The sequence below is a fragment of the Centroberyx gerrardi genome, chromosome 17, assembly GCF_048128805.1.
Source record: "Centroberyx gerrardi isolate f3 chromosome 17, fCenGer3.hap1.cur.20231027, whole genome shotgun sequence".
Taxonomy (NCBI): Eukaryota; Metazoa; Chordata; class Actinopteri; order Beryciformes; family Berycidae; genus Centroberyx; species Centroberyx gerrardi.
This window is the reverse complement of record NC_136013.1, coordinates 21,037,149-21,058,971: the sequence shown is the minus strand read 5'-3', so window position 1 is coordinate 21,058,971 and position 21,823 is coordinate 21,037,149. Positions and strand designations below refer to the sequence as shown.

The 21,823-nt window shown below is 42.1% G+C and overlaps 1 protein-coding gene and 2 long non-coding RNA genes across 4 annotated transcripts; 1 reads left to right on the top strand and 2 right to left on the bottom strand.

Moving 5' to 3' along the window:
* Nucleotides 1–991: 991 nt before the first annotated feature.
* On the bottom strand, nt 992–3,618 carry LOC139927012 (uncharacterized). Its single transcript, XR_011785333.2, has 4 exons — nt 3,202–3,618; nt 2,178–2,450; nt 1,938–2,044; nt 992–1,796 (listed from the first exon to the last, which is right to left on the bottom strand). It is a non-coding gene; the product is annotated as an uncharacterized LOC139927012 (long non-coding RNA).
* A 4,572-nt stretch (nt 3,619–8,190) lies between these two features.
* On the top strand, nt 8,191–9,025 carry LOC139927003 (uncharacterized). Its single transcript, XR_011785332.2, has 3 exons — nt 8,191–8,418; nt 8,552–8,658; nt 8,801–9,025. It is a non-coding gene; the product is annotated as an uncharacterized LOC139927003 (long non-coding RNA).
* A 585-nt stretch (nt 9,026–9,610) lies between these two features.
* Nucleotides 9,611–21,444, bottom strand: mocs1 (molybdenum cofactor synthesis 1). 2 transcript variants are annotated; one of them, XM_071918961.2, is made up of 11 exons: nt 21,152–21,444; nt 19,578–19,713; nt 18,148–18,315; nt 16,869–17,033; nt 15,332–15,393; nt 14,552–14,663; nt 13,519–13,631; nt 12,755–12,865; nt 12,458–12,578; nt 11,970–12,017; nt 9,611–11,712 (listed from the first exon to the last, which is right to left on the bottom strand). In XM_071918961.2, the coding sequence occupies exons 1-11, from the start codon at nt 21,368–21,370 to the stop codon at nt 10,586–10,588; spliced, it is 2,382 nt and encodes a 793-aa protein (XP_071775062.1). In that variant the 5' UTR covers nt 21,371–21,444; the 3' UTR covers nt 9,611–10,585. The 2 variants fall into 2 exon arrangements, with proteins under 2 accessions (XP_071775062.1, XP_071775063.1); XM_071918962.2 differs by having other exon boundaries at nt 11,586–11,712; nt 11,955–12,017.
* Between the last annotated feature and the right edge of the window lie 379 nt (nt 21,445–21,823).

Below are 21,823 nucleotides of genomic sequence, written 5' to 3'. Positions count from 1 at the left end.
GGGGTTGGTTGCAACCAATAGCACCCAATAGAAACAAGTTGAGCATTAAATTCAAACAAGAACCAGAAAACTTGAACATTCAATAGAAAATAAAATAGAGTTTAAACCAAACAACATTTTTTGAACCAGTTCATCTCTAGGAATTATTATTGCCATTGGCCATTCAAAATAATAAGAATTTAACTAAATCAAAATAATTAGGCCATTCAAAATAACAATTAAACCTGTAGGCCCTGTTATTTCTCTCCCTTTCTCTTTCTCGCTCCCCCGCTCTCTTTCTTTGTGCATGTGTGTGTGTGTGTGTTTAAATCCATGCACATGTGGATTAGGCCTTTGGAGTGTGTGCCAACCAACCCCGCTCACACTGGGACCCACCCCTCTTGATATATGATGTTACCCAGCTACCATCACTCATCACAGACTTCCAAATCTTATATCAAATTGTAGCTGATTCTTATCTCTATTAACTGGAAGTAATACATTCCAATATCTCTATCTAGCACAGTTTTATAATACGTTGAGTGTGAGGACCTTTTTTTTAAACTTTTGATACTACAAAACTGAAATGTTGCCCTCACCAAAAAGTGACTGACTTTTCAGATGTTTTAACATAATTTTTGATGTTACATTTTTGTGTCTGTGACCATAAAATGCCAGAAAATAGCTGTGTGCCAACCAACCCTGGTCTCCCCCTACATGTTTATCTTATATCAGCTCACATAACTTGGTCGGATCCACCTACATGTTATTTACTGACTCCCATTGCCTCTATATAACAACTCGCACTGTGTGGACAAAATGTCAGGAACTCCTCCCTCCTCCCCCTGTATCTGCATCTCCCCCTCATGACTGGAGGTGAGATTAATAAGAGTTCATAATTTCCACCTGGATTCACATGGTTAGTCTGTTTCATGGAAAGACTAACCATGCCCCAGTGATTGATGAAAGCAAATCATCGAGCTCATCGCAAAGTAAGCAGGAAGAGCAAAAGAAAGAAGCAAATGAGTTTTATTCACGACAACAGAGAAAACAGAGAAATTACAATAAGATATGAGGCATGGATGTGACAGAGACTGTAATGAGGGTTAGAAAATGGGTTTGAGTGCAATACAGATTCCTCCCCTCAATATACTATACTGTACAAGATAAATGAGCCTCGAGCCTGGTGTTAAATGCTGAGCCACTTATTGCTTTAACATGGTATTATACACACATCTAAGAACTAAGAACATAATCCACACACTGGTTTAAAATAGCGAGTCATGAATTGTCAAAACAGCAGCTTACAGCAAATATCACATCAGTGTTACCTAATAGCAAGTGAGTCCAAATGTATCCAAATCAATCCATCTTCCACACAATGAAACTTGCTTGTGTAAACATACAAGTTTCAATGTAGCGCAAGGTAAATATACTGAAGGCAAGATAATAGTTAGTTAAAGCCACGCATGTTTTTCAAGGCAAAAATTACAAAAATATATTTAGATGCCAAGATAAACGGGTGGACTGCAGTATTCTTTTTTCTCATCCTTTTGGAAAGGACTAAAGGAGAAGGTCTATTTATCTAGGTTTACCATAGCACATGACAATTTCAAGTATCTCTTGATACTCGGCAGAATCTCTGTCAAGATAGCCGTGATTTTCCACATATTCAGTGAGATCTCTTAATTCTTCTGAATTGATGATGCCTTTGTCAAAGTAATACTGGAGCACTTTCAGGAAGGCTTTCCTGTAAATTTCCATCGTTCTGTCCTTTGTAATTTTAGATTTCCTTTTGGGGGTTTTGTTGCCCATTTCTGTAACAAACAGAGAATGTATTTGTGAAGGAGAGTTCATATGCATAAACTACTTAACCAAATTATCAAACACAACAGGTCAGACACAGTGATATCCATCTTGTATACACATAAATGTCAGAAAAATGTCAGCTTACAAACCTGCATCATCTCTTATTTGCTGGGAAACATAAGGATGAGCGATGATAAAAGCCTGTTTCAGCATTTTCTTCACTTCTCCTCTAGCAATTCTGCGTGCAAGCAGAAGCCTGAGAACACAACAAAACAATCAGAACAGTTAGCAAGTGTCAAATCAAACCAAAGCCTTGGTCCAGATCCACATGCACACATACAGTATACAGTACATTACATATGCAGTAATGTGAATGCAAGAACACCAACCTGCATTCTCTAGAGGCCCTGCTGGCACCAGTAGACAGAGCGTCTCTGTGATGATGTGTGGACACCTGAACGGTGAGCAGGTTCTCTCCACGTGGGTCATTTCTTAAACTCAGCACCATGTTATAAAGATTTGGATTTATGTGTCGGAGTGAATGAAACTCAGGCTGGTCTTCTGCCCTCCTCAGAGACTCCAGTGGTGGGATGTGATCCGCTTCAACGTAACCTTTATCCCCGTCTTCACCACGGGAAAAAGGCCTTTTATGACGTTTAACGCTAAAAAGTAGAAGACTGGATTAGTACATTACATGTCAGCATGAAATACCCCTAAAAGTTGTAGCTAAAATACATGCATTTTGTTTTAAAAGGTAACTCCAGACTGAGTCACTTTCTGTATGTGGCCTGGCCACACGGTACCAGACATAAATCTTGCTTAATATGTTGATAATACTGAGAATATAGCCAAATGTAAGACACATTAAAAGATATAGACAATCCACAGCTTGTTTATCCCACAAGTGATTCACTCCTCACATGTTTATCCTGATGAACTGATGGGCTTTTGGCCAGCCAGACAGAGTGTTACTGCCCTGATAACATGAACCCGCCCCTTAATGTACTTACATAACACCAAACTTGAGCATTTTCATACTTACAAAATGAAAATGGAACAAAAAGCGGATTGTGGAAAAAACTGAATATTTTCTAATTTCCTAAAAGATTGTCTACTTATTAAGGTAGTTTTGTCCAAATTAAAAGTTTTTTTTCTGTTTTTTTTGTCATTGTAGGATTTTGTTATTTACTGTATCTCACCCTTGGAAATCTTCAGTTTGAACATTCAGATTATGAATAACATATGAAGTTAAAAAAAAGTTGTATGCCTCCACAAAATGAAATTATATATTATTACATAAGACGGGTCTGAATTCTCTAAAGGCACTGTATTTATCCAAATCACCACACACACACACACACACACACACACACACACACACATACACCCAACACGTTTAGATCTATGTTTTACTTGGAGTATGTGTCAACAGCTCCAAGGTTGAGGTGTTCAGCCACTTCAGATGAATTTTTATCTCCATCCTCCTGCTGCTGCTGTAATGACTTCCTCCTTCCGGACGGTGCCTCTCCAGAATTATCTGTGTACTCCTCTACCAGTTCCACTCCCTTTTTAATCAACTTGTATCCACCATAAACTGTGAGAACTGCAGCTCCACCAACGGCAACAGGGAAAGCGTTTACAACTGCTCCGAATAGCCCTGTACCGGCTAGTATAGCTCCTCCAATACATGCCATTACAAATGAGTTCTTCAGCTGCTACAATCTTGAAAAAGAGGAAGACAAATCGTCAAGTTACTGATATTAAACTCTGTCAGAGACTGTCCCTTTCCTTCCTGCTCTCTCGCTCAAGGGAAAACAGGAGGAGACCTTCCTTTTATGCCATCTGCCTTGAGAAAGCCCAGTACACAGTGACCAATGAAAATGTCCAGGTGTGAGGGACAGAGAATCTAAACCAATCGATGCTCACCCTGTTTCCTAATGTGGAGGCTGCTGTAAAGGACATGATTTCCAGGAAGTGCAGACGGGAGGGGTCTGTTCCAGGAGGTTCCAGGGGGTTGCTCTCTGTTTGACCTCAGCTCTCTCACTCACTCCCTATTTGGATAAATACAGACCTGTTGTGGACTTACAAAATGAGGCATGCAACTTTTTTCTTTTTTAACTTGTTATTCAGCACACATTCAGTGAATGTCAACAAAAACTACAATGAAAAGAAAAAGAAAAAAGAAATATGTGCATTGCATTAGTATTCAGACCCTTTTCCTCTGGCAAAAGTTAATGAATTTGGAAAAAATGACCTTAATGAGCCACCATAGGAAGAGTCTGAATGCTTTTGCAAGGCACAAGTAGATAATCTTTTAGAAGATATTCAGTTTTTTCCACAAACTTAATTTTAGCAGTATGACAACGCTCATGTTTGGTGTTATGCAAGTACATTAAGGGGCGGGTTCATGTTATCAGGGCAGTAACACTCCTGTCTGACTGGCTAAGTGAGGATACACATGTGAGGAGTGAATCACTTGTGGTATTAACCAGCTGTGGATTGTGTCTTACATTTGGCTATATTCCCAGTATTATCAACATATTGAGCAAGATTATGTCTGGTACTGTGTGGCCAGGCCACATACAGAAAGCAACTCAGTCTGGAGTTACTTTTAAAAACAAAATACATTTATTTTAGCTACATTTTTTTGGGTTATATCATGCTGACATATAATGTACTAATTCAGTCTTCTACTTAGCGTTAAACGTCATAAAAGGCGTTTTTCCCGTGGTGAAGATGCCGATAAGGGCGATGATATTTGGTTGTTTAAGTAGTTTATGCATATGAACTCTCCTTCACAAATACATTCTCTGTTTGTTACAGAAATGGGCAACAAAACCCCCCAAAAGGAAATCTGATGGACAGAAGGACAGAACGATGGAAATTTACAGAAATTCAGCATAAAATGGCGTTCATCTGTAAAGGCTTCATTAAAGTTCATGTACACTGATAAAAGAAGGGATAAGAACCTACACATTCAAAACTGCATTTAGTAGCATCCATAAGTAGCCTGTCTTCAGTTCAGTGCAAGACCTGAAGGGAAGCTGAACACTTGTGAATGACTGGAGTGCCCCCTAGAGATGCAACGCTGCATTTGCACTAACCATTTCACTCTGCACATCCCCAATATCTCTAGCAAGAAAAGAAACAAACAACCTGATGGATGGTACTGAAATTAAATCCATCCAATCTGTAGAACAAATTTTTTACTAGAAACTAATTTTTACTAGAAAAATATTTTTAACTGAAAGAAGCAAGACTGGACAACCCTCTTAACCTGATCATTAAAGCAGAGATCTGAATCAAATAACACACCCAAATTCTTAGCTACTGGTTTGATGTTGTTGGACAAGTTACCAATATTGAATTGAAGCTGGTTGATGGAGTCTGGGGGGGCAAATAGAACAATCTCAGGCTTATTTTCATTGAGTTGGAGGTAATTCTGTGACATCCATCTTTTAATATCTGAAAGGCAGTCTTCGAGGGATTCGAGAGTGCTGGAATCGCCTGGTTTTAAGGGTATATATATCTGCGTTTCATCTGCATAACAGTGAAAGAAGTGAATATTATGTCAGCGGATAACAGAGGGCCTATGATTGACCCTTGTGGAACACCTAATTTCATATGAGCTGTTGAGGAAGTGGAGTTACCTAACACAAAAGAGAAGGATCTATTCAGTAAATAGGATTTAAATCAGTTCAGAACTGTGTCTATGAGCCCCACCCAGTTTTCCAGATGATTAAGCAAAATATCATGGTCAACTGTGTCAAAGGCTGCACTAAGATCTAAGAGAATTAAGATTGAACAGTCACCTTTATCAGCAGTGAGGAGGAGGTCATTGGTAACCTTCAAGAGAGCAGTCTGTGCTGTGGAGGTGTCTAAAGCCTGACTGAAAATTTTCAAAGATGCTGTTTCTATTCATAAATGATACTAATTGAGACAACTTTTTCCAGAATCTTGGCTAGAAATGGCAAATTGGAAATAGGCCTGTAATTACTGAGAGCAATGGGTTCTTTTTCAGGAAAGGCTGGACAATGGCATGTTTGAAATAAGAGGGAACCATACCAGCAGTGATTTTATTTATGATAGCTAAAACGTAAGGGCTGATGGTACTAAGTACCTCCTTCAACAATTTGGTTAGAATAATACCCAAGGAGCAAGATGAGGGTTGCATGTGAGAGATAATGTTAACTAGGGACTCAGCGGAAATTTGTTCAAAAGTGCTAAAAGATACTGGGCAGCCTGAGGAGGCGAAAACAGAACCACTGGGGGAGGGATCTGGCACCGGATATTTTCCACCCTATCAAGGAATTTCCTGGGAAACCTCAGCAGAGAGTGTTGAGGAGCAGGATGTGACTGAATCTTTAACACTGAAAAGAATCTGTGGTGAAGCCTGACATCTAATGGTGAAAAGTAGGGTACTGAACTGGCCATCTTTCTATTGGCTGGTCTTTGGTGCCAGGTGATGTCACCTTCTATAGTGTACAACAGGTGGTGACATCACCTGGCACCAAAGACCAGCCAATAGCAGATGGCCAGTTCAGTACCCCACTTTTCACCAGTAGATGTCAGGCTTCACCACAGATTTGGGTGGGGCTTAGTTACTCTTTAAAGTGACTAAAGGGATGGCTTACCCCGCTGGCATTAAATGGTCCGTCCAGCAGTTCAGAAATCGCATTGTAGCAACAATCAGTGACTAAAGGAACAGCTGGTGCTTCTGGCTGGAAAAGGCCTGCTCAGCAACTCAGAAACTACATTACATCAGGAGCAGAGGACGATGCCTGACTGCCCACTTGTGAAACCATAGATATGCCATCATAAGAAGCATAAATTGCTAATCTTATTTATGAGATATATTTAAGTACTTTGCAACCCGTCAGATTATGTGATACTCTATTGATGCCGGAGGGAAGTTGTCTTTTCGCTTGCGAGGTCAGGCTACAGAACAACACTGCTGGAGCTGGTAGGGATTCAGTGTCTTGCTTAAGGACACTTAAGGGCAGATGCTTGCTGTCACGGGGGTTGAACCTGGACCCTCCAGTTGAAGGACAGTGTCCCTACAGCTCCCTACCTCCGAGTATCTAAGCTTCCTTTCACATGCCTCAGTACTCCCTCCTCTCATTTACAGTGGTACACAGTATGAAGTAGGACCACATCAAATCACATTAATCCAAATCCATAATACAACATACTGTATATTACATATCTGTAGTCATGGATGGTCTACACTGCAATTAATGTATTTTGAAACCATTTTACTGGTAATACACTTGAAATGTTCTAAGGTAGAGTAGTGAAAACATCTTCTGGACCACAGACAGTGCAGAGTTCTCAGACAGGTAAAGGGAGTGAGTGAGAGAGCAACCCCCTGTAACAAACCCCTCCCATCTGCATTTCTTGGAAATCATGTCCTTTACAGATATTACTGCAGTGAGCATCTATTGGTTTAGATTCTCTGTCCCTCACACCTGGACATTTTCATTGGTCACTGTGTACTGGGCTTTCTCAAGGCAGATGGCATAAAAAGAAGGTCTCCTCCTGTTTTCCTTTGAGCGAGAGAGCAGGAGGGAAAGGGACAGTCTCTGACAGAGTTTAATATCAGTAACTTGACGTTTTGTCCTCCTGTCTGTTTCACGACACGATTGGAGCAGCTGAAGAACTCATTTGGAATGGCATGGTATTGGGTTCTACAAGCTGGTAAAGGACTATTAAGTGTAACTGATCCTATTTGTGCAGTTGCCATAGCTTATGGTGTACACAAGTGGATTAACAAGCCAGTGGAATTGCCAGAGGAGCGCGCAGAACGTCGTCGTGAAGAAAGGAGGAGATCACTCCAGGAACAGCAAGAGGATGGAGATCTTGATTCATTTGAAGCGGCTGTTTACCTCAACCTTGGAGCTGTTGACACGTACTCAAAGTAAAAAAAAAATCTGAATGGGGTCGGGGCATGGCTGATGGGCTGGGGATTTGGATGGGTATAATATTCACCTGTATTTACTAATGTATATGTAGGCCTAATCAGTAGAATATGGGGATAATCTTTAATGAAATGTTCAGATTTTAATGGGCAGGTTAATGTAATCAGGGCAGTAACACTCTGTCTGGCTGGCCAAAAGGTTTTCCAGTTCAAGATAAAAATGTGACAAGTGAATCACTTGTGGTAAAAAGAGGCTTTGGATTGTCAATATTTTTATAATTTTAATAAATTTTCTAACAACATATTACAGTGGGGTCACATACAGAAAGTGATTTGGTCTGATGTTTCTTTTTAAAACAAAATACATGTATGTTAGCCACAACTTTTAGGGGTATTTCATGCTGAAATATAATGTACTAATTCAGTCTTCTACTTTTTAGTATTTTAGATAATAAAAGGCCTTTTTCCCGTGGTAAAGACGGAGATAAAGGCTACGTTGAAGCGGATCACATCCCACCACTGCAGTCTCTGAGGGAGGCAAGAAACCAGCCTGAGTTTCATTCGCTCCAACACATAAATCCAAATTTTTATGAAATGGTGAGGAGCTTGAAGGAAGACCAATACGGAAGGAACCTGCTCACCGTTCAGGTGTCCACACATCATCACAGAGACGCTCTGTCTACTGGTGCCAGCAGGGCCTCTAGAGAATGCAGGTTGGTGTTCTTGCATTCACATTACTGCATATGTAATGTACTGTATACTGTATGTGTGCATGTGGATCTGGACCAAGGCTTTGGTTTGATTTGACACTTGCTAACTGTTCTGATTGTTTTGTTGTGTTCTCAGGCTTCTGCTTGCACGCAGAATTGCTAGAGGAGAAGTGAAGAAAATGCTGAAACAGGCTTTTATCATCGCTCATCCTTATGTTTCCCAGCAAATAAGAGATGATGCAGGTTTGTAAGCTGACATTTTTCTGACATTTATGTGTATACAAGATGGATATCATTGTGTCTGACCTGTTGTGTTTGATATTTGGTTGTTTAAGCAGTTTATGCATATCAGCTCCTTCACAAATATATACTTTGTTTGTTACAGAAATGGGCAACAAAACCCCCATAAGGAAAGCTGTTATTTCAAAGGACAGAACAATGGAAATTTACAGGAAAGCCTTCCTGGAACTGCTCAAGCGTTACTTTGAGATGGGCATCATCAATTCAGAACAATTAAGAGATCTCATTGAATATGTGGAAAATCACAGCTATCTTGACAGAGATTCTGCCGAGTATCAAGAGATACTTGAAATTGTCATGTGCTATGGTAAACCTAAAAACTAGAGTTTCTCCATTGTTCTTTTATGTAAGGGACAGAGCAATGCAGTTAGCTTTGACTTGACCAGTGGATCTCAATCTCAGTCCTCAGGACCCTGCTGGTTTTCATTCTAACCATCTAAACAGGGAATGACAGTCTATGATTTACACATGGGGGGGTGCAGAGTGAAAACTATCTGGTATGATAGAAAACTAGTAGTACTCTGGGCTCCAAGGACTTGAGAACCACTTAATAGACAAAATGCATGTGACATATGATAATATCACATGGATGCTGCACAAATGTCATTTCATCAGGCAGTTCAACATATCCATAAATACAGCTTTGTAACTTATTGGTTGGATGTTGCTTTGTCATTGTTATCCTTAGCTCAAAATATATATGTAAATTTTATTTAGATCAAGTGCCATCATTTTGCCGACCAAGGACTTAAGTGAAGTACCATAGTGTGTTATAATTGTGTGTTTATAAGGGCAGTTGGCACTTTAATGTCACCCCCTTGATATCCTGTATCATCTTGAGTCACAACATGCATTTGTCCATTTTGTATTGTACAAGTAGAGAAAATATCCAGTGTTGGTACGAACAGAGGTAGGAGGAATAAAACAAATGAAATAAGATCCAGTAAATGCCAGACAGAGTGCATATCAAAGTGTTATTTACTGCTCATGAATCATTTCACATCATCAATAATTCTCCTCTGTATTTTTTCCTTTAGTGATTTTTAATATCACAGACTATTAATGATGAAAAGAACGTTGATGAGAATAGCTTACATGTCACATATATGGAGCAAAACAACGGAATTCATGTTGAAACATAATTCTAGAAAAAAAATCATGGAGCTGTTTGAATTATTCCAGTGTAAATGATTGAGAGCAGCAATCAATAAGACTAGTGTGTTGAGGAACGTACATGTGATGTTTCACTCCAAGCCAAGACAAGTCACCAGGACACTGCAGTGTGCGCTCTGCTGCTCTCAATACTCTGCTGGTACATCTTCCAGGTCAAGGCAACTGGCTTCATTCAGAATAAAATGGCATTCATCTGTAAAGGCTTTATCAAGTGCATGTACACCGATAAAAGATGGATTTCTTTTAGAGGACTGATAACACTTGTGAATGACTGGAGTGCCCCCTAGTGATGCAAAGCTACATTTGCACTAACCATTTCACTCTGTACAACCCCAGTATCTCTAGCCTGCTTCACTTGTAAACTGCTCAAACTCAAATTTATGACAAGAAACAAACAATCTGCTGCATGGTAGTGAAATTAAATCCATCCCATCTGTAGAACATTACTAAATTGAATAAAACATGAACGGAGTTGAGATAACGTGTTTCATATTGTGTGGGTCTAGTGTACTGTCAGAAAAAGCAAATGCAACTATGCTTGAAAAGGCAAAATGAAACAGAGTTAAGCAATCGAGGAAACTACAGGCAGAGGTTGGCAGTATGGTGTTGAAATGACAGAAATTTTGATTCCATGTTCATTTAATTCAGTAAGAAAATGTGCACTGAATAAAGAAAAGCCAGGGTGCAGGGTGGTAGGTCAGGGTTGACGGTGAAAGTCCCTCTTCCCGCCCGTCTTACTGACCAGCTCTACGTCCGTGATGCTGATGTCATGGCTCACCGCCTTGCACATGTCGTAGAGGGTCAGCGCTGCCACGGTAACGGCGGTCAGGGCCTCCATCTCGACTCCCGTCCTGCCCGTGGTGCGGCAGGTGGCCGTGACGACGGCGGCGTTCCGCGCCTCGTCGAGGTCGAAGGTGACAGAGGCGTGGTCCAAGGGGAGTGGGTGGCAGAGCGGGACGAGGGCCGAGGTCTGCTTGGAAGCCATGATGCCGGCTAGCTGCGCCACGGCCAGCGCGTCGCCCTTAGCCAGCTGGTTGTCCCGCAGCAGCCGGAAAGCGGCGGGACCCAGATTGACAGTGGCGCGGGCCGTGGCGGTTCGCCGCGTGGCGGGTTTTCCGCCGACATCCACCATGGCGGCTCGGCCGTGGGCGTCTGTGTGCGTCAGCTGGGCCGCGATGGGATCATCCGGTTCGCGGATGCTGGAGAGATCTGTGCCCGACTTCTGATCACTCGCACCTTGTTTGAGTTTGGGGTCTTCACTGGAAGTCTGTTTGTGGCACAGTCTAATGCTGTGGTGCATATTGGGACTTGTTTTGGCATTCTTAAGTAGTGTGCAAAAAGAGGGAATTCCTGGGGTCCTGATGAAGTGGCTCTTAAATGCATTAGGACCCATGGCTTGTGCGTACCTGAGACAGTCTGCATCAATGTGGCTCATTACTTTTGTGCGTATAGCAGAACCCGCGGTCTTAGTTTGACAACGGGAGAAAGTGAGAGTATTACTGGACTTAGGAGAACGGAGGGGTGCTACATTGTGGAGGTTGTCGGTGCCATAACGTTTTCCTCTGTTGATATGCGACCTCAGATGGGTACCCCCACTCATGAGGGTTCCCAGGAGGCGAACACGGGCTGTCCCTGTTAAAACAGTGCAGCCTGGAAGGCACAAAGCGTCCTCTCTATCCAGGACCGTCCCCCTGCTGGAGTGGCACAGCTGAGGAGCCGTTGTTTGATTGAGGGATGTGGGATCTATAAGCTGGGAGACAAGGGGGGAAACCCTCTGGCTGTCGTGTGACTCTGGTAGAGACAGAGGCCTTTGGGATGTGGCGCCTGATGGACAAGCAGAATATTAATCAGGGAGACAACTACTAAGCAATGAAAGAGCATAGCTAACAAATTCATAATTGGATGAAGATCAGTTTAGGTGTAAATGTATTGTCAAGCTGGATAATCAACTGCGAGTAGGAGATGATAAATGCAGAAAAAAAAAAAAAAAAACATAAGCAGATGCTGATCATAAGACTCCAAATTAGGACTGAGGAGTGACAAGAGCATGTGAGAATTGTACGTACAGCCATGTCACCCACCAATGAGGATCATAGGCCTGTTCTTCATCTTGGAGATATTGAACATGCCTGAAGAGAGAAATAAGAGGAGATGTTATGTTTACCATCGTAAGACATTATATTCCATTAGCAAGTAACTCCCTTCAAGAATCTATGCATATACACACACACAAATGGGGTTGCCTATGGTCCCAGTTTGATGAGAGAGAGTGAGAGAGAGAGAGAGAGAGAGAGAGAGAGTGAGTGAGTGAGTGAGTGAGTGAGTGAGTGAGTGAGTGAGTGAGAGAGAGAGAGAGACCACACCAGAGGACCAGAGAGAGAAGTGGAAGAGTGGATTTATTATTGCTACACTTCCTCCCGCACAAAACAGCGCAAATCAGGTGGAAAAAATTCTACTAAGTTTCTAACCATTTTTTTTGGCACAGAAAAGATCTGACAGATTAAATCAGTAACATTAAAGAAATGACTACATTGGATTTATCATAAATGCAATATAGTGACATGTCTACCTGCATGTTGTTTCTTCTTCCTGCCCACGGCGGCCCCAATGATTTGCAGTAGCTCTTCGTCAGACGCCCCGGAGCGCAGGACATCTCTGAGGGACACCTCAGAGTTACCGAACAAACACACCTGGGGGAAGACAGAGACAGTTGAGTATGAAACAAACAGTCAAACATGTAAAAATAAGTCCATGGATGGTCCCAAAAACCAGGGCAAGAAGAGATGTGGCACATTTGTACTGCATAAACACAAAAACAGATACTCGCAGCTCCATGAAGCCCAACAAAGTAAAACTGTGGCTTTACCTTGAGGTTGCCATCTGCGGTGAGGCGCAGGCGGTTGCAGGAACCACAGAAATGGTCAGACATGGAGGTGATGAAGCCCACCTGGCCCTTGAAGCCTGGTACTTTATATGTCTGGTATAGGGAAGAGAAGGGGTCAAAAAAACTGCCCCTGGGAGAACTACATTTGAAAAAAAACATCTCAACCACTTGAAAACTGCTTGATCTGACTTCTACACCAGGCATCATTGCTTAGCAACGTTGTGAAGGAGAAGTTTGATTTGATTGGACAACACACAAGTGACACAAAAGTGTTCTAACCCTGTTCACACTGCCAACAGATAACCCTGGTTTTAAACAGTTTTCTGGGGATAACCCTGAAAAGTCAGGGTTAACCCTGCTCCGGAGCAGGGTCAGCTAGCCCTGGGCTAAAGTCGGGGTTATCCCACTTTGGAATTTGCCTGTGTGAATCGTTTCTTAGCCCAGGGTTAAGTGCCTCCTTAGCCCAGGGCTAAGGAGGCACTTAGCCCTGGGCTAAGCGCTGTGTGAAAACTGGACGTGTAGAACAGAATAAATCAATGTTCCAGAGGGAAGTCATGATCAAACTGGCAACCTTGTAGGAATTCAACTTAATGCATGTTAGCCTTAACATGAATGGATGGCATGTCATCCTAATTTGTTCTTATGGGGCAGTCAGGATGCTGAATATTTCATTTGGACAACTATTCCAGTACTTCAGAGGAGCAAGTTAATAATTCAGAGATTTAGTCTGGCGGGACGGAACTGACCTTGGCTGTTTCTGCGTGTCCGATGGGAAGCATTTCCAGGGCAGGCCACTGCTGCCGTATGTGGTCCAGCATTTCCTGGTAGCTCACCATCTTCTTGAAGTTCCACTTGTTGCCTGAGAGGACGAGAGGCATTGCAGATCACTATAGGGTGAGACAATTCAAAAGCTACGGCATCTTTCAACTTATCACTCAAAACAAACCGGTGACTCATGCCAAACTTCAGAAATCAACCAAACACACGCTGTACAAAAGCACATCAGTAATTCTTCCCTTGATAGGAATTAATGCTTTAAACTGCGTGTTATTTTTATCATGGACACGTGGTGTCGCAATTTTGTGCCGAGCCATCACCCCCACCGGCTTCCGGTGCATCTGAAAATTTCCCTTAAACATCTTGAAAGCCTGCACTTTACCATACTTCATGTAAAAATCATGCTGAGCTCAGCTTGTTTTTTTTTTCTTCCAGAAACGTTGCTCAATTGCATCAGACAGAGCTTCCTCTATGCCTCTGCATAGAGCAAGTGCAATTGTTTGGCTTCAGACCACTTGGATTATGCTATTTGGAGTCATTTTATGGTCATTTTTTACTGTTTTTCGAACTCTAAAGAAATGGTCTCCATTCACTTCGCCAGCTAACTCGCTGTGTGTTATATTGACATACAGACTTTCTACATTCAGCATTTTTACACTGACATTCAACAATCGCACAGGGAAGCAATCCCTCGTAAAAGTGGCAGAGATAATTTCTCTACCAATGAGATGCAGCCACAAGACATGTTGCGTTTTGAGTAAGAGGCGCAAGTCTTGCTTTTCTCGACCAGAAAACCTCTCGCTCCGCTATCAGTACTGCTCTCTCCACCTACACAGTGGGCGTGCAGTCAAATATGTATTGAACAACAATTCCATGTTTCTCGAGATTTTTAGTGCAATCCCCAAACCTTTCTAGACATGAAAATGATCACATTATTTCGCCATACTTCTCCAGACTTTCTAGACCTATGTAGAAAGCTTTTTGTAGGAAGCGAACGCTCACCATCGAAGGGCATGTATTCGATGAAGCGAACCTCCAGAGGCTTCTTCTCTGTCAGGGCCACAAAGTCCAGCAGCTCGTCCTCATTGAGTCCCCGCATGACCACACAGTTGACCTAGAGAGGGCAGCACACAACAAGCTCAAGCATTTTATCATCCACCCAGGCATCTGCACAAATACAGCGGTTCACTGGAAATGCGTGACCCAGCAGTTAATTGGCTGACATAGCCTTGCCTGAAATACACCCAAAACAGAACACAAAGCCAAAGCCATTTTATTTACATTACATACGTTAACATGTAACTGGCATCATCAAATCACTACTAGAAGTTTTTTCCCACTAGAAGTATGAGGGATTTTTTACATTTGACGTATCATAGGTTAATTCGCCCAAATAAGGGATTCTGGATAAAACTACAATTCCATGCCCTCCCCAGCATGATTTAGAGCTAAATACACTTCAGCTACCTCTCCAGAAACAGTGTTTATATCCAATAAATGGCCGCTCTGCTCTTTCAAACCTTGGTGAATGGCTATAAAGATACTCAACTGTGACATCTGGAGAAAATAAAGGCGATTCAAATCCACTTTCTCAGGGTTTTAAATCCCAATATTGCATTTTTTCTTTCTCATTATCACATATGATATGCAGATCCATCTGTTTGGATCTCTGAGGTTCCAGTAAACAAGGTAATAATGTAATGACAAAATAATGTACTACCTTTTGATGCCAAATATGTGTGAAATGTAAATAAAACATTAAGTAAACTTGTATAATGCTACCTTGACAGGGTTGTAGCCCATCTCGATGGCCTTATCAATGCCCTCCATGACCTTGTGGAACCCTGGGAAAAAAACAGAAGAGTGAAGTGTCTAACCAAGGATGAAGATCAATAAAATAATAAGCCTAAAGTAACAAATAAACAAAATTATGTAGAGTAAATTTTTTCAAATAGTGGATACATAAAGTAACAGAACTCTTCAAAGTAAAGATAAGAGTGAGACTGTTGGGAAGGTTGGTGAAAATGTACTGAGCCATAAAACTAGCAACAGGTTATATTGAGATAAGAGCTGACTGAAGCTCTTAGGAGTGTCCCTGGAACAAGTGGACTGCTTCCTCGTTTACAGCTTTTACAACATAAACATTGCTTTCTCTGTGCACCGCATTTTCACCTTGGACTGGGCCTATGAATTGCCACAAACCCCTATTATACAAACAGCTACAACAAACCCCTTAGCAGCAGTCAGAGCTATTTAACAGCAAACTGCCAAGGTCAGACTCTCTTGCTGTGCTTTCATCCACACAAAACCCACAAATCTAGGGAGAATCTGGTAGGTTCCTAGGCTTATGTTGCTCATTTCTCACTAATACGTATCAAATGGCACATGTGCTGTAATTCAAATCCTTAACAAGCTGAGTGAAGGCTAAAAGGCATTTTATACTTGTTCAGTCCTAAAATGTGCAGTGCATGTGAAATGAAATTTGACACAAAAGCTAGTCTGTTGACGATCTCTCCTCGGCCCGACCCCCAATGTCAACCTTTCACTGAAAAGCCAGTGCTGTGGAAGAGGATTGGCTCAGGTTTTGCTTTTCTCTGTGTGCCAGTACCGCTATCGCGCTCTTGTTTTCTCGCTCTCTCTCTCTCTAATCTCAGTCAGTCCATCTGTCTCTGCCTCCCAAACGCCAACCACCCAGAGCCCTGGCCCTTTGTCACCTCCACTCCACCTGCCACTTCCCCCAATGTGCGGTTAGAGTATCGACTTAGGTTGTCAAAAGAGTTGGTGATGTTGGACAAAGAGAACGGCAATGCTAGAGCGATGTTAGATCTCGCTGTATTACTCTCTAGTGTTCAGACCCACCCAAATGATGCCTCACTGAACAGTATCACCGTCTAACTTTAGCCCAGCTAACTCAGGTTGCCTTGGAGTGTGATAAATACATAATGTTCAGAGATATGAGAGTGCAGCAAGAGTAATATCTAACTGGACGTACATGGACCTACAGTCTGTGTTGTGTTGAATCTACACTGTAGATTCAACACTAACAAGACAAGTGCTGCATCTGAAAATGACAGATATTTTAGCAAAAGTATCGCACAAAGATATTTCACTGTTCATAATCTATCTTTGTAAGACTTATATTGAAGTAGGAGCTCATAACTTGTTTCTCTCTGACACTCTCTATTCTTGTACTTCTATCTCTGCTTTGTAGCATCACATCTAATATTACATTTCTACCTTTAAATATGGCTCCTGTATGCCTTGCTGCTGACATGACAGGTCAAAGCCTTTTTGTCTGTTAGCAGTCACTCTCCTGTACCTTTCCGCCTCACGATGAACTCAAACTTAGCGGGGACCAGTGAATCCAGGCTGATGTTAATCAGGTCCAGGCCCGCTTCCTTCAGCTTGGGCAGCAGCCTGGCCAGGTTCATGCCGTTGGTTGTTACTGCAATGGTTTTGAGGCCCTCCAACTTCCTCAGCTCCGCTATACGGGGAGAGAAAAGGCAAAGGGAGAGAGAGAGAGACAGAGAGAGAGAGAGAGAGAGAGAAAGAGCAGGATTGTGATTACAAGCGTGCTATATAGTCTGAGAAACCAGCTCTACCTTCTTCATTTACTACATACAGGTCACCCCCCCCCCCACACTTCCCAACACACACACACACTCACACACTCAGTATCACTTCTTGCTAGACAACAATACAGAAAAGATAAAGGTCCGGTGGGATTATTGGTTCCACTTAACACTACAAATGATTCACTTCATCAAGTGATCACTGCTGATCTTCACAAGACTGTTGGTGGCTACATAGATTGACCATCTTTCTACCACATCATTACCGTTGCACGCTGGTTCATTCAGCCATGATGTATTTCAGTTGTGCACCAGACTCAATACAATAGACGAATTCCTCAGATTGTGATCCTCTGTGGCCCAGATTGGCACGGTTAATCTACAGATCAAGTCATACATTAAGATAATAGATAACACATCACAGGACCTAACACACAGCCGTGGTGTAGCAAATCCATTTCCCTGCTCACACATACCACATATAAGAGGCCGTTCCTCTCCTCGTGTCACTTACAAAAGCTCTAGTCAACAGGGGGAAGGAACCTCATGAATCATAGATAGCTTTGGATCCCCAACGTTGAATCATTCCTCTGAAAAGGCTGTCACTACATCCACTTAGTCATGCGGTGAACTGTACGAAACTATTTGTGTTTGGCACAAGTTGGTCGCAAGTGTCACAGCGACTTGAAACGGAGTCAAAACAGCTTTCGACATTCTGGTTCTGTGATAGAAAAAACTACAATCTTGGGAAATAGAGGAAAGCACCCATGTTTGTACATTGACCCCAAGGCATGGGGAGCTAACAGGCCAGCTTACAGGCCAGCTTACCTGTCAAAATCTATTATTGAAGAATAGCAGGCACGGAAATATACTTGATACTTGATCTTACCCCTTTCAATGTAAAAACAATTGTAAGATATACTTTCCCACATGAAGCATACACATTACGGGTGAAATAAACACTTCAATCACTCTTTTCCGCCACATCCTCAGCACCCCCATTTTCTCAATTTACCAGCTCCTTACCAATGATGTCCAGCACATCAGGTCTGATGAGGGGCTCTCCTCCGGTGAGGCGGATCTTCTCCACCCCCTCCTGGACGAAGAGGCGGGCCAGGGTCAGCACCTCCGAGGTGGACAGCAGCTGGGCCCGCGGCGTGAGCTTCACTCCCTCCTCCGGCATGCAGTACTGACCTGAGAGCAGGGAAGGGGGTTAAAATGGTACCAAGGTAACAATAATATCTGACGTTCAGTGGATGCCTTTATGCTACAGTATCATGAGTTCACATATTTTTCAGTGTGGGTGGTTCTGGTGGGAATTGAACCCCTAACTGTGATAATGTCACAGTTAGGGTTGTAGCCACTCAGCAAAACGACTTTGGCATTTTGTAACGTGTGTGCTTGGTGAGGTGGTAAATATACATTAGATCACATTTTTAAATGTGGAAGTATCAAGGACAGCTTGCTCAATTAGAATTTGTTTTCTGTAGTCACCATTTCAGCTGAGTCTATTTATGCAATGCAATTAACAATACATTAATACACTTTTACTAAAAAAGAAAAAATCAAATGAATATGTATTAGTGGAACTTCAGCTTTGGAACTCTTAGTCTTATCCTACAGTCATTTCTAGGCTGACATCATCATTCCCATCATCATCATTATTATCTTCACCATCACCATAAACTATCACCTTAAAATAAGGTTTATTTTTACAAGAACAGATCCAACCACAACAACATATTTCACGCATTTGTCCATTACTCATTTTAGTTTATTTTCAGTGCACATTAGGTTCATTGTGACCATAAAAGCCATTGCCCGAGTCAGCACCCAGTACCCATCTTCTTGAACTGAGATTTAAACTATAAATTAAAACTATAACTTCAAATTTGCATTGCATGCAGCATACTGTACGAGCTACATTATAAATGAGAAACTGCACTCTTAGACATTAGCTGGCACTGGAGCATGATGCCAACCTCCATTAAACAGAAAGAGATGCTGAGAAGAGGCAGCTTTATAATGATGGTGGAGCAAACATTACCTACAGGGGATTGCAATAAAGAGGCTTTTTAATAGGCTCTCATTGGTAGCTGTGATTAATGATAAATAACATGTCTGGATTGGTTGTGATTCCCAAAATGTAAACCTTGAGGACTTGAGACAAACTGTACTGACTTGACGTCAACAGTCGACCAAAAGGGCAATGAATTAAAAGGGGGCTTTTAGAGATTATGGATTATGGATTTTTGTTAAAGACATATGGACCAATCTGAGAAACTATGTTCTATTTTTTTTGCTCTATTTTAGGGTGAGAGTCCCCTAATGTTTGGAAAGACAAGTCTTCAATCAGATGACACAGGTTCAAGTCCCATGTCAGCAAGCGTCCCCCCTACTGAAGTGCCCTTGAGCACCTTTAAGGCTCTTGGCATGGCAGGAATAGGCCTACTTACAGCGCAGGTTGCATTTCTCAGTCAGGGAGATGCGCAGGTAGCTGTGCCTCCGGCCAAAGTTGTCCGTCAAGAACGCTGAAAAGGGGATGTTGTCGTCATTTAACTTCTGCCTCCGACTCCCAGTGGAAGCCAGCTCCTGGGTAACAAAAGCCAACAGGAAAAATGTGAAAAAGCTTGCACAGCCTTTGTAGGAACTGGTCTGAAGAATAGAAATAGATGGTAGTAAGACGATAGTAGCATCACCAAACCCTCAGACTGACAATTGCAATTGTTTGTGGCATCCATAAAAACAACAGTGTTCTTCTGTTAATTTATATACTACAAACACATTTCGAACCACTTAGCGCAATACAATGACGGACATTGTTGCCTACGTTTGAGGCTGAATCTGTGCCACTGAGCCAGGAAACAGTTAAGGCATGTCAGACTAAAGTTTGACCGTAAATGACATTTCCTTTAATTGCTTTTTCTGGGTAAGAAGCACTGGCGATGGCTGCTGGGTCAAACGCAACATGTGATAATCCAGAATGGCCACATTTTACGCTAATGTGTTGTGACACATCAAAGGGCTTCACTAAGTCAACCATACTGAGGGAGCTGCACGTGTTGTAAATGGCTTGTGAACTTTGGATGTCAATAATGGACTGCTGTTATGTCAAAGGTTGTAAGTACAAAAGCAAGCACATGGCTCACCAGTAGGTTAGACACAGTCAGTTAATCACAGGATCCAGCCAGTTACTGAATCCCTGTTTAATGCTATATGAATCCCCCCTCCTATTCCTGTGCCCAAACCTAGTAACTACAATCTGAGGAGAATGGTTTTAATCCACTGTTCCTCAGTACATATAACTAGCCTAAAGGGTCATCTTCCTTTAATAAAACTTTGAGAAAGACCCTTAAAAAACATCAATGAGTTGAAATCTTGCACTACCATTCATATTTATATAAATCATTCTTAATGGAAGCAATAATCATCTACTCTGCAATAGATACAAAAGGAAGTAAAGATTGCCTGCAATAATGACAATTTTCTGACATTAAAAACAAGAAAACTCAATAAGCATAGTGTCATCTCTCCATTAATCTTTCATGTTTTAGGTCAAGGGTTTACAAACGTTTTCATTTCAATAGACACACATGAATCCATCCGCCTATGTTGTGTTGATATAGCAATCATTTTCGTGGTGTCTACACTGTAAGAAGGCACATAATATTAGAGAAAGTGAACCTAAGAATAGCCAACCTTAAACATTCTCTAGTTGGGCTAATTTCTAGTGAAATACATTACACTGAAAATAAACCACACTACATTTTGCTGGGCTCCACTGTTGTATGCTAGCTACTGGTCTAACATGTAGTCAGTGTAACAGAGTTAGTTTAAACTGGGCCTGGACTGGGCCCTGGTCAGGACGCAGGTTGCGGTCTGTTACAAACTGGCCACAGACTAAAGCCGTCGGCAAACCTGTCACTGTTTATTACAATATAACTACAGTAGCCTTTAGATACACGCCGACAGCGAAAACCTTATCGGGCAAGTATATAGGCATATAACTTTACTCTCTTGAATTCATTACCTGCTTTGACCTGGTTTTCAGGGGTGCGGCGAAGTTGGGAGCGACTGAAGTCGAGTCTCCAAGTTCAAGTTCATTTTCCTTGTGCGTAGCGCTGGAATACCGTCGCAGAATTTTTCCATTTGCGCATTGTATGAAGAGTTTACCTACATGTGTTAAAGCTCCCCTGGCGCCGTTATGTCGCTCTAACAAGCGGCAGCACATGCTGCCGTGAGCAGACATGGTATAGAAATTTCCTGAAAGCGCCAGTAGATGTTTACTGTGTAAGTCTCTTCTCAAGGCAGGCAGGCAGGCTGCTACTCTGCAGTCTACGTCAGTTCACCCTGAAGAGTGGGAGGGGCTTCCCAGGGGGCGTGGCTACATCAGCCAATCATGTGGAATTACGCAAGTGCTGCTGCATGCTGGGTAGTGTAGTGAGTCCATTGTTATTTTGGCGTGTGTGCGTGTGTGTGTGTGTGTGTGTGTGTGTGTGTGTGTGTGTGGAGTCAGTAAATTCTGTTCTGCATGAAATAACCATGTGGCACAGTCAGTCATTATGCAGCAGAACAGCATCCTCTGCTGGATCTAGAAGTTAACTCCACATCTACTTTACTTAACAAGTTGTTGATGCATAACACCTACCTGAATTCTCCACAGATTCCTTGAAATGTTTCTTTTTCAGATCACTAAATAGTC

Bases quoted from the DNA above. Each gene is read 5' to 3' on its own strand.
- mocs1 (XM_071918961.2), bottom strand. From the start codon at position 21,370: ATGTCTGCTCACGGCAGCATGTGCTGCCGCTTGTTAGAGCGACATAAC. The intron at 19,714-21,151 runs GTAATGAATTCA...TTTGTTACCCAG, and splicing joins TGAAAACCAGGTCAAAGCAG to GAGCTGGCTTCCACTGGGAG. The intron at 12,866-13,518 runs GTCAGTTCCGTC...TCCCTATACCAG, and splicing joins GACACGCAGAAACAGCCAAG to ACATATAAAGTACCAGGCTT.